The sequence below is a fragment of the Leucoraja erinacea genome, chromosome 4, assembly GCF_028641065.1.
Source record: "Leucoraja erinacea ecotype New England chromosome 4, Leri_hhj_1, whole genome shotgun sequence".
Taxonomy (NCBI): Eukaryota; Metazoa; Chordata; class Chondrichthyes; order Rajiformes; family Rajidae; genus Leucoraja; species Leucoraja erinaceus.
The window spans coordinates 18,937,963-18,950,372 of NC_073380.1; the positions used below are offsets into that span (position 1 = coordinate 18,937,963).

At 40.1% G+C, this 12,410-nt stretch overlaps 1 protein-coding gene across 2 annotated transcripts in view; it reads right to left on the minus strand.

The window, feature by feature from the left end:
- Window positions 1–7,861: 7,861 nt before the first annotated feature.
- Window positions 7,862–12,410, minus strand: part of LOC129696200 (CMP-N-acetylneuraminate-beta-galactosamide-alpha-2,3-sialyltransferase 1-like) — a 59,479-nt gene continuing 54,930 nt past the window's right edge. For both annotated transcript variants that reach the window (XM_055633845.1, XM_055633844.1), the window contains one exon: window positions 7,862–11,731. In XM_055633845.1, the coding sequence (XP_055489820.1) occupies window positions 11,558–11,731 (174 nt within the window). In that variant the 3' untranslated portion in view covers window positions 7,862–11,557. The remainder of the gene's footprint in view (window positions 11,732–12,410) is intronic.

Here is a 12,410-nt window from a genome sequence, read left to right on the forward strand (position 1 = left end):
AACCAGGATGCCCCATCTACACTTGCTCCTGCTCGCGTTTGTCCCATATCCCTCTAATCCTATCCTATCAATATATCTGTCCAAATGTGTTTTATTGTAAGAAAATATATGATTAAACACTTTGGCAAAGATCTAGCATATATAACAGAAAATGGGAAACTATAAAATTGTCCATTTTGGCATGACAATTATGAAAAAGGTTACTAAATGGTGAGATTGCAGAGGTCTGAGATGCAGAGAGATTTGAATCATGTTAACATGCTTTCCAGTCAAAAAATATCATACATGAGTTCAGTGAAGTCAAACACCTGTACAACAGCGATTTTAAATGAGTGGAACTATTGTAGTGGATAGTAGATCCATTTCTGGGACCAGCAAACAAAGAGTTGCTATGCTCTGGCACTTGTCCCGGGATTGAATGCAAAAGATGAAAAATTCAAGTACAACAATTAATTGGAAAATCCAATAGAATTATATAATTTATTGTGAGATATTTGTAAACAAATCATGATTAATGCTATAGAACACAATGAAGTCTAATTTGGAATATTCTGGCCAATATTGGTTTCTTTATACAAAGAAAAATCTAAATTAATGCCGCCTCACCCGCTGAGTTTCTCCAGCATTTTTGTCTACCATCGATTTTTCAGCATCTGCAGTTCCTTCTTAAACATATATAAATTGAATACAGTTTAGAGAAAGACTACTGGACTAATAGTGTTTAAGAAGGAACTGCAGATGCTGGAAGGTACACAAAAATGCTGGAGAAACTCAGCAGGTGCAGCAGCATCTATGGAGCGAAGGAAATAGGCAACGTTTCGGGCCGAAGAAGGGTCTGAAGAAGGGTTTTGGCCCAAAACATTGCCTACTTCCTTCGCCTCATAGATGCTGCTGCACCCGCTGAGTTTCTCCAGCATTTTTGGGTACCTACTGGACTAATATATGATTTGGGCGGATTATATCAGAGAGGAAGGTAGGTTTGTATCTGCTGGGGGTTACAGGATTCAGAGGTGTTGAGGAGTCATGACAAGGTGGATGAGCAAAGGAGGTTGCCACCTATGGCAATTTAATATTTAAAGGTTTCAAAGGTCTTTTATTGTCACATCTGCCAATTAAGGTAGAGTGATATTCATATTACCATACAGCCATACTAAAGAAAAGCTACAAGACACACAACCACATAAAATTAACATAAACATGCAGTATTCCCTACATTCCTCACTGTGATGGAAGGCAATAAAGTCTAATCTCCTTCCCTTATTTTTCTCCTGCGGTCGGGGCAGTTGAACCATCCGCGGTCAGGGTGATCAAAGCTCCCGTATCCAGCGGTCGAAGACCCTGCGTTGGGCCGATCGAAGCTCTCTCACGAGGTGGTTGAAGCTCCCACGTCGGGGCGGTTGAAGCTCCTGAGCGAGGATTAAGCAATTGCTCATGCAGATGGTTAGGTGGGTGGTTACGGTTTTATTCTGGGAAGACGGGTTTATTTAGAGGACCAAGGTAGATAGAGAGAGAGAAAGGGACAGAGGCATATGGATTGCCTGAAATTGGAGAATTCAGTATTCTTGCCTTTGGATGTAGACCTGAGTAGCATATGATGTGTAATTTGTAAAACCATATCTTCTGCATTGAGTCAATGACAAAGGTAATCGTTTAGATTTGTTTAAAATTAGTGAAATATTGTACAGGTATGTGTAACTGAAAAGCCAAATATATAGATGTTGGAAATCTGAAATAAAAACAATATTCTAGAATAGAATGCAAGTCAAACAGCATTTGTGGAAACAGAAAGTATGCCAACATCCCATGCAAGAGTCTTTTAACATTGAATCAAGGAGTTTAACAATAACCATGCCCAAGTTAGTGTAATCATTATTCTAGAATTGACATGAAGAATGCCATTTTTTTCGTTCCTTGGGTGGGTGGTGGAGGGAGTAAATGTTGGAGGTGCAGAAACCTCCTTGACTCCACTCTGCACTGGGATTAGTTGTGGACCCATTGATGAGGTTACAGCTTCCATGTCATTGTGGAGCATACAGCAGATGGTGATAGACTTGTGAAGAAGGCCGACTTTAAAGCATCTCCTCACTGTTGTTAGATCAGAGGGGGACCGTGCGTTGCATTGATGGTCTGCATGCAGTTCAATTTATGAAAGATGTCACCATGCCCAAGGCAACCTTCCCCCTATGTATTGCTACATTCGATCTGGTAACTTTAGAACACAGTCGGGGTCAAGGAAAGAGTGTTCACGCCGTGGCCCTGTTTCCACCAATCTTTCCACCACTAGAAGCGCAAGACTGTTTTCAGCTCTGGCTGAACAATTTCTAATCTTATGATGTGGACTTGATAAGAACACAGTACAGGACATCAGAGGAACATGACCTCCAACTCAAGATGTCTGTGCTGAACATGATGTTAAATTAAACTAAACTCATCTCCCTGCTCGTACTCCATATCCCTTCCAGCATATTAATGCGCCTATCTAAAAGCCCTTACATGCCACTATTGTGTTGCTTCCATTATCCTCTCCTGGCAGTGCATTCCCGACATCTACCACTCTCTGTGTAAAAAAAAAACTTGCCCTGCACATCTCCTGTAAACTTTCCCCCTTAAAATTTTACCCTCTAGTATCTGACATTTTCACACTGGGGGAAAAAGTCCTGAATGTCTACCTTAAATATGATCTCTTTCTTGCTCTCTCTATCTATCTCCATAATAATAAGCCTTTATTGTCATTATACTTAGAAATACAACAAAGTTAGGAGAGTTACTCCTGATCAGTGCAACCAAAACAAGTCCAAACAAGACAAAGTCACATCCAATACATTCAATACGTTATTTTGCACTTGGAGATTATTACACTTAAATTTAGTAAATACTTTAAAATAATTTAAAAAAAAGAGGAAATATTAACTGTGGTCTGTTTTATAGTGGAATTGTAGTGAAAATATCTCTATCTCTCTCTCTCTCTATCTATCTTATAGATAGAGGAAGGACATTATTGCCATAGAAGGAGTGCAGAGAAGGTTCACCAGACTGATTCCTGGGATGTCAGGACTGCCTTATGAAGAAAGACTGGATAGACTTGGTTTATACTCTCGAGAATTTAGGAGCTTGAGAGGGGATCTTATAGAAACTTACACAATTCTTAAGGGGTTGGACAGGCTAGATGCAGGAAGATTGTTCCCGATGTTGGGGAAGTCCAGGACAAGGGGTCACAGCTTGAGGATCAGGGGGAAATCCTTTAAAACCGAGATGAGAAGAACTTTTTTTCACACAGAGAGTGGTGAATCTCTGGAACTCTCTGCCGCAGAGGGTAGTCGAGGCCAGTTCATTGGCTATATTTAAGAGGGAGATAGATGTGGCCCTTGTGGCTAAGGGGATCAGAGGGTATGGAGAGAAGGCAGGTACGGGACACTGAGTTGGATGATCAGCCATGATCATATTGAATGGCGGTGCAGGCTCGAAGGGCCGAATGGCCTACTCCTGCACCTAATTTCTATGTTTCTATGTTTCTATATCTATTAAAAAAAAAAATATATATATATAATCCCTCTCTGAGGTCAAGATAGTGGGGGGGGGGGGGGGGGGGGGGGGGAATAGGGGGAGGTGAGGAGTGGGGGATAGAGGGATAGGAATGGTAGAGAGGGGTGAGGAGTTATGGGGGGGAGTGACTGAGGGTGAGGGGGAAAGGAGAGGGAGGGACGGATTGGGGAGGAGAGGGAAAGAAGAGGGAGGGTGAAGAGGATAGGGAGGGAGTGCTGGGGGATGAGGTAAAATGAGCCGTACCTGCACGGTTTGGGGCTATGCATGAGTGGTGCAATATTTGCATTGGGGGGGGGGGGGGGGGGGGGTGGGGGGTGGGGTGAGTGGTGGAATATTGCGTTGGGGAACGGGTTGCGCTTGGGGACCAGGCCTGCCATGTGAAGGGGACCCAATGGGTCCCACTTAGTCTAGTATACACTATGTTATATTTAAGCCTCTGACGCCCCAGAAGAAACAATCCAAGTTTGTCCAATCTCTTCTTATGGCTATTACCCACAAATCCAGTTGGCATCCTGCTATACCTCAGCTGCGTCCTATCCTAAGCCTCCACATCCTTCGTGTGTTTGCAGACATGCTCACTCACTCGGCTTGAAAAAAATAAACACACTTTGGAAAGAATGAAGTTAATCTTTCACTGTTTTTGTATGCTAAGGTATAACATAACATAGGAATGAAGGTGAGTTTGAAAAAAACAAAAAAGCACCATCTTTTCATCAATTTTATTGGCACTATTAATCAACATTAATCAAGTCTGAAGGAAGAAGTTTGATTTGAAATTCTGGTCTAGTAACAATCAATAATCCTAATAAATACAAGCTCCTTGGCATGTATTGTATTTTCAAATAGGAATGTTTTGAAAATTAAAGATATTTTCTCCCTCTTCCATTTAAGAAATCAGAATGTCAATGATAAGCTAGCAACACATCATGTATTATCACTGGTGGAAACTTGTTCTTGCTGTATGTTAATCCAGACAGTCCTGCACTTTTCCTGGTACTACCCCACTTTATTAAAGGAAGGGACTTGTTGTAGAGATACACAATGAGCTTGAAGCTAAGATTATTCATGTGCTTCTAAACAGCGGAAGATCACTGGACAACCGCCGAGATTGGTAATCCAAGCTGGTTTTAATATTTCCTTATCCCATGTTTCATAAAACATGAACCGGGCGGTTCCCCTTTGGCTGAAGGTTTGTTATTGATAAATTACAAACTGGCATTCTCTGGAATGTATTCTCATCTATGTTAAGCAGACTTGGCCAATATTGTTGTGAATTTAGAAGAATGAGGGATGTTCACATTGACACATGCAAAACTGTATGGAAATTGGCAGGGTAGATGCAGAGTTGATGTTTGCACTGGTTGGGGTGTCTAGATTATATCAGAGAGGAAGGTAGGTTTATATCTGCTGGGGTTCACTGGATTGAGAGGGGACACATAAGATCTTGAGGAGTCAACTTAAGATATTGGACATTCAAAATTGATGCGACAATTCTCCACCCAAAAGAGTTATGGAGACTCAGTTGCTGTATAGTTATACCAGAGATCAATATTATTTTTATGAAGTCATGGATTTGGATTAAGGCTCTGGGATAAGAGGTTGAATGGCCCATTCGCACTTCTACGTCTTATCATCTTACATGTTTGTGCTCTTCTATACTGAGTGTAAAAACTTGTACCCTCTAGCCTTAAGATAGAGGAGGGGTATTCCTTTGCCAATTGGTTGATTAAAGGTTGATCAAGCAGCATGTGCATACATTCAAGAAGATTTGGTGAGAATGATTGTGATCAGATATTGTACAACTAGATCTTCCTTTATATAGGAACAATAATAATAACCAAAATACCACTGTTTAATATAATTAATGTATCTCCCCTTTACAGAAAATATGAAATTAAAAACGCAATCATACCCCAATAAATATTACACCACCATATTATTATGAACAAGTTGCTAAATTGGATAACATTTTAACTATTTAGGAATATAGCATACCTTTAAAATATACTCTAATAGTTAACCATATCTGTATAGAATCACAAATTTTAAAACATTCATTCATCCTTTCTCAAAAAGTCAGTGTTTTTATCATATAAAAATAAGTATCAAGACTTTTTAAATGACTTAATATTACAAGATTTGAGTTGATTACTTGGAGAAGGGAAGAAAAAGCAGGAGAGCTTGTCATTGTTCTTTTCTCAATAAGTGAGAATTATAAGTATCTACTGCCTTTTGCAGATTTTTCTGGGGTGGGGAGAGGGGTGTTTGGCCTTCTTGATCTGAGAGGCTAGCGAGGTCCCATCACAGGGCAACTCAGAGACAACCATATTGTTGTGGACCCAGAATCATATGTTGCCCAACTCTCTAAAAATGGCAGTTAATTTTTCACAACCATCAGGCAGTTTAAAGGGATATCCACTGATTTAGGGTAAAATCGGATTTGCAGAGAATCACCGTTATATCTGAACTCACTGCATGCACAATTCAAATAACATAAAGAATACACTATTATATCTCTAAAATGTGACACATCTCCGCACCCAATTATTTAATCTTTCTTTGAACCATTGTTGAGGCTGGGACTTCAGAACGCTTAAGAAACAGTTGGACAGATACATGGATAGGACAGGTTTGGAGGGATATGGACCAAGCACGGCATGGTGGGACTAGTGTAGCTGGGACATGTTGGTGGGTGTGGGCAAGTTGGGCCGAAGGGCCTGTTTCCACACTGTATCACTCTATGACTCTTTCAGCCAATTCAGAGCAGAATTTATCATCATTTTTGATAAGACTCAGCTGGAGGAAATTAAAAATATTGTTCAAAGGAAAAGATATATTTTAAAAGGAGGTTTTAAAAAAATCCAGTACAATTTTCTGCCTCTCCTGATTTTTCTCTGTGTCCTTCTCCTGTTTCAAAAGCTTATACCGGCAATTTTGGATACAGCAGTGACAAAGCAAGGCAAAGAATTAACAAATAAAGCACAATATTTCTGACACATTGCTTGATTTAAGAGGTAGTGATCTGATAAGCATTATCCTTTCTTATAATCAAATCCAGAGTGAACAGATACAATAAAATGAAAATAATATACTCTTCTTTTACCAAAATCCTCTGTAATTCCTAAAGATATTAAATAAACTTTTGCTGCATAGAATGTAAATGAAGATTAAGATAAATTTAAAATGGACAGCTGAAATAATATTACTTGATATACATTACCACCCAAGTTCAAAATTGCCCCCATTGATTCTTACTCGGGTACAGTTACATAGACAGGAGTCAGTTACTTATCATGTGACAAGCTACACTTTTTACATTATCATCATTTTTGGAATCTGGCTGTCAATAACAAGGCCAGCATTTTACTGGCCATCCCCAACCACCCTTAAAAAGACAGGAATAAGCGACATATTTTGACTGAAGTTATTTGCATAGTTCTGTTGGACATAGTTCCAGGATGTTGACCCAGCAATAATAAAGTGCAGGTGAAATATTTCCGTCAAGATGGTGGGGAACCTGCAAATGGTGTTCTCATGTCACATGCATGCTCCCCTTGTTATTAATGGTAGAGGCTGCGGGAGGTTTCATCATGTTAGCTTGGGTGAATTATTGATGTGCATTTAATTGGTTGTGCATGGGCCTTGGAAGAAATGAATGTTTAGTGTCCGAAGAAGCGTGCCTGTGTTGTGTCAAGCATCTCAGTTACACACGGTGATTTCAGAAACTTGTGAGACCATTTTTTTGAGAATCCTTTACTCCATCCTTCTAGTAATCCTTACTGTGACAGGTCTTGGAATATAGTCTATATTTGGAGTCTAATTTTGGGCATGCAATCGATGTGATCTTGGAGGTGATTGAGTATAACATTGAAATAAAAAAATAATTAGGGTCACAATGCTGGAGACGTTAGTCCAGGAGAGAATGTTGATGTTTCTTCACTCATCCTGCCAGTGGATTTGGAGAATTTTTCCAGAGTCAGCATACTTGATAGCTCTCCATAGGCCATGTCTCACATGTGTTCCCATCACATGCCAGAGATTATCTTTATTTCACACTAAACAATAGAACAGCCATGGGAGCCTGCTGTAGGTAGTCCATGTCTTCAAAGTGTACAAATGTCAGTGACCACTGCTGCCACATGAGCATAATGCCAGATTTGAGGACTTAATCTCCATGTTTTCCTCAGCCAACTGCTGTGCATGGAGAGTTGAAGATAACAGTGATGTTCCCATCACATGCCAGAGATTATCTTTATTTCACACTAAACAATAGAACAGCCATGAGCTATATGACTAAATCAAACAGCCTATTTGCAAACTGAGTTATCTGGGTGATTTTAATTTATGAGGTAATTTCACAGATCATTATTATTCAAAGGTAACAACAAAGTGGTTCACAGATAATGTAATTGCTTAGAGGTAATCAATAATTATATATAAAGAATTATTAGAACATTCAAGGAAATCTATAATATAGGTCTGTTTTATAATGCAAGGTGGAAATCAAAATTCAGAATGAACGCACCACTTCATCCTCCCCTTTTCAACCTCAAAACCTGAATTCTTAGCCATTATTATTTTTCACTCAATCTCATATTAAGCTTCAACTAAAAAATAATGATCTAAAAGCCGTTGAATCTGGTATGAATTCTTGGCAGGTTGACTCCTGATAACATACTTTAATTTAGAAAATTTCTTGTTCACCAGCAGTCCTGCAATATTTACTTTGGACCTACATTAATGACAACATCCTTCCACTTACAGTAAATCTGGTTAGGTTTAGTTAACAACTTCCTACTTCTTTGGTTTAAGAATGAACTTAACCCAAAACACCCAATGAATTAAACATAGGTAATAATTTGATGTCAATTCATTTTAACTGAAAATTGTTATAATACCCCATAATATTCCTGAGATATCATTAATAAAATCTGAACGTGCTTTTAATTTGACATGGACATGACAGAAATGCATAAACAGCCATCCAAATTAGCCATCAGTCTGAAGAAGTATTTCGGCCCGAAACGTCGCCTATTTCCTTCGCTCCATAGATGCTGTTGCACCCGCTGAGTTTCTCCAGCAATTTTGTGTACCATCCAAATTATTAATATGCATCAAATTGAATGTAACCACTTTGAAGCATGTATTCACATATTTAACCCAGCTATTCAAAGTTAAATGCATGGGAGATATTTTCTCCTCTTTGATTATCTATACAGTATCACACAACAACTTCATTTTCTTTTACAGCAATTTTGTCTCTTAAAATGTGCAGCATTTAGATTTGTGCTTTATGGAAGTGCAGTTTTCTGTTCAAGAGGTAGTGATTTTAACTTGAATTCAGTCGGATTTGGATATTCTCCCAATACTGTTTCAGTTCTAGCAAATTCATGATTTGTCTTCTGGTTGGAAGACGGGTCCTGATCCGAAATGCAGAAACAAGAAATTGTAGATGCTGGTTTGCAAAAGGCACATAAGCTGTCCATGTTCTCCAGAAATGATGTGTGACCCGCTGATGAACTCCAGCACTTTCTGTCTTTTCCTGATACAAAATGTCTGTCCATTTCCATTCACTGGTGCTGCCTGAGCCATTGAGTTCCTCCACCAGTTTGGTTTTTGGTCAAGATTACAGTGCCTGCAGTCTCTTATGTTTCTTCAGATTCAGATTCAGATTCAGATTCAATTTTAATTGTTATTGTCAGTGTACAGTACAGAGACAACAAAATGCATTTAGCATCTCCCTGGAAGAGCGACATAGCAAATGATTTGAATAAATAATAATGTGTGTGAGGGGGGGGGGGGGTGGTGGTGATTGGCAGTCACCGAGGTACGTTGTTGAGTAGAGTGACAGCCGCCGGGAAGAAGCTGTTCCTCGACCTGCTGGTTCGGCAACGGAGAGACCTGTAGCGCCTCCCGGATGGTAGGAGGGTAAACAGTTCAAGGTTGGGGTGAGAGCAGTCCTTGGCGATGCTGAGCGCCCTCCGCAGACAACGCTTGCTTTGGACAAACTCAATGGAGGGGAGCGAGGAACTGGTGATGCGTTGGGCAATTTTCACCACCCTCTGCAATGCCTTCCAGTCGGAGACAGAGCAATTGCCATACCATACTGTGATGCAGTTGGTAAGGATGCTCTCGATGGTGCAACCGTAGAAGTTCACCAGGATCTGAGGAGACAGATGGACCTTCTTCAGTCTCCTCAGGAAGAAGAGACGCTGGTGAGCCTTCTTGATCAGAGTTGAGGTATTGTGGGTCCAAGAGAGGTCATCGGAGATGTTGACTCCCAGGAACCTGAAGCTAGAAACGCGTTCCACCTCCATCCCGTTAATGTGGATGGGGGTGTGCATGCCGCCTCTGGACTTCCTGGTCTACAATGAGCTCCTTGGTCTTCTTGGAGTTAAGGGCCAGGTTGTTGTCAGCGCACCATGCTGCTAAGTGCTGGACCTTCTCCCTACAGGTCAACTCATCGTTATTGCTGATGAGGCCAATCACCGTTGTATCATCTGCATACTTGATGATGGTGTTAGTACCATGTACAGGTGTGCAGTCATAGGTGAAGAGGGAGTAGAGGAGGGGGGGGGCTTTGGTTTACTTTGACACTTAGTGGCATTATTTCCATCAGATGTAAATCAAAATACTAGTGGAAGTTTTTATAACTTCAGAAGTTGAATTCTGTTGGAATTGGGGGATATTATTCCATGATGCTAAGAATACAGGGTAATGTTACCATAGTTCAAATCTGGTCTATGAGCAACAACAGGCTATTCAAAATGTGCTGGAATCACAGTAATAGTCATAATGCTATCCTCATCCAATGCCTGTGTGTACACATATTATTGCCAAGGTAATTCAAAAGTTATTTCAGGACTAAAGCAAGAGGACCTTCTGGGACATTCTAACTAGTTATCCTGCATAGATTGGTTAAATATGCACACACCAGCAAAGAATCGGGAACCTTTCGAGACAGACAATTAAAATTTACTGTCCTTTTGAGTGTTACATTTACCCAGCAACACACTTGGTTAAGTAAATCAGTCTCTATCATGCTGCTTGAATGAAAGCACCAATAAGTTAAACTAATTTAAATCAATCAGCATTCTTGAACATATATGAATGTAGGTTAATTGGCCTCTGTAAATTGCCACACGTGTGGAAGGAGTGAATGGGAAAGTGGGATAACATAGAATTAGTGTGACTGGGAGATTGGCAGTCGGCATGGACTCAGTGGGCTAAAGAGCCTGTTTCCATGTTGTATCTCTCAACTAAACTAAGCTACACCAAACTTTTAGTATCAACGTTGAAATGTTGAATGAGATGTTAAACTAATGTCCTAATGGAATGTCTCATCTGAATGGAAAATATTTCATGGTAGTGTATTTTACTGTGGAGGAGAATAACCCTCCCTGGTCACAACTTGGGCAAAGTTATTTATGGAACATGCAAAATGTTTGCTCTATTTCTGACATCTTAAAAGTGACTATGTTTCAAAAGTACTTCACTGTATGCTTTAAAGCACTTTGAGATAATAAGGTGCTGCACACATGCTCATATCTACCTAACTCAAAATTAAGAATGACATTTCACTCTATGATAATATTTCAATCTACCACAGGTAATCAAGTTTGCTCCCTCTCACCTTGCACACTGAGTTGGCAATCTTCCTTCACCAAAGATGAGGAGAAATGAGATGAGTGTGGTTAGAGTTAGATGTGTTCCCGGTCGACACAGGTGCACTATATGAAACTATCAATAATGTTGTACATTCGCTTGCAAATGAGAACTGGATTCAGTTGGATCCAGATGATAGTACATGTGTAAAAACTGGAGAAAAAGAATCAGTTGTTGTAAGGAATGGTCATCTAAGGATAGACTTAAGGCACATTACTAGAAGGGAATAGTTTTCTTTTACATTTGCTGTCCTGAGTTTAAAGTAGTGTTCTAGTCCCAACACCTAAATGATAATAGATATTTTATAGTATGTAGTGTTTGCCTGGATATCAGTCACAGTCTTGCAGGCTTAAACACCATTAAAAAAAACAATTTTGTTATTTTTGGCAAGTGTCTTGGTAACATTGGCTTCAAAGTCTCCATCATGAACTCCTGTCACACGGAAAGCTCCTGCACCAGAATTCTTCTCCCAGTAATGATGCCAGTGCCCCAATTTGTTGGCACCAAATCCATAAACATCCACCTGCAATCCACAGAGGTCACAGATGTTAGAATAATAATGTAACCAAGAAGTATCATAAGATAACAAGTGATAGGAGCAGAATTAGGCCATTCGGCCACTCAAGTCTACGCCACCATTCAATCATGGCTGATTAGCCACGATCATATTGAATGGCGGTTCTGGCTCGAAGAGCCGAATGGCCTACTACTGCACGTATTTTCTATGTTTCTATATCTATGTTTCTATCTATCTATCCCTCCTAACCCCATTATCCTGCCTTCTCCCCATAACCACTGCCACCCGTACTAATCAAGAATCTATCTATCTCTGCCTTAAATATATACACTGACTTGGCTTCCACAACCTTCTGTAGCAAAGAATTCCACAGATTCACCACCCTCTGACACAAGAAATTCCTCCTCGTCTTCTTACTAAAAGAACGTCCTTTAATTCTGAGGCTATGACCTCTAGCCCTAGGCTCCGCCACTAGTGAAAACATCCTCTCCACATCCACTCTATCCAAGCCTTTCACTATTCTGTATTGTTTAATGAGGTCCATCCTCATTCTTCTACACTCCAGCGAGTAGAAGCCCAGTGCCGTCAACTGCTCTTTATATGTTAACCTACTCATTTCTGGCATCATTCTTGTAAACCTCCTCTGGATCCTCTCCAGACCCAGCACATCATTTCTCAGATATGG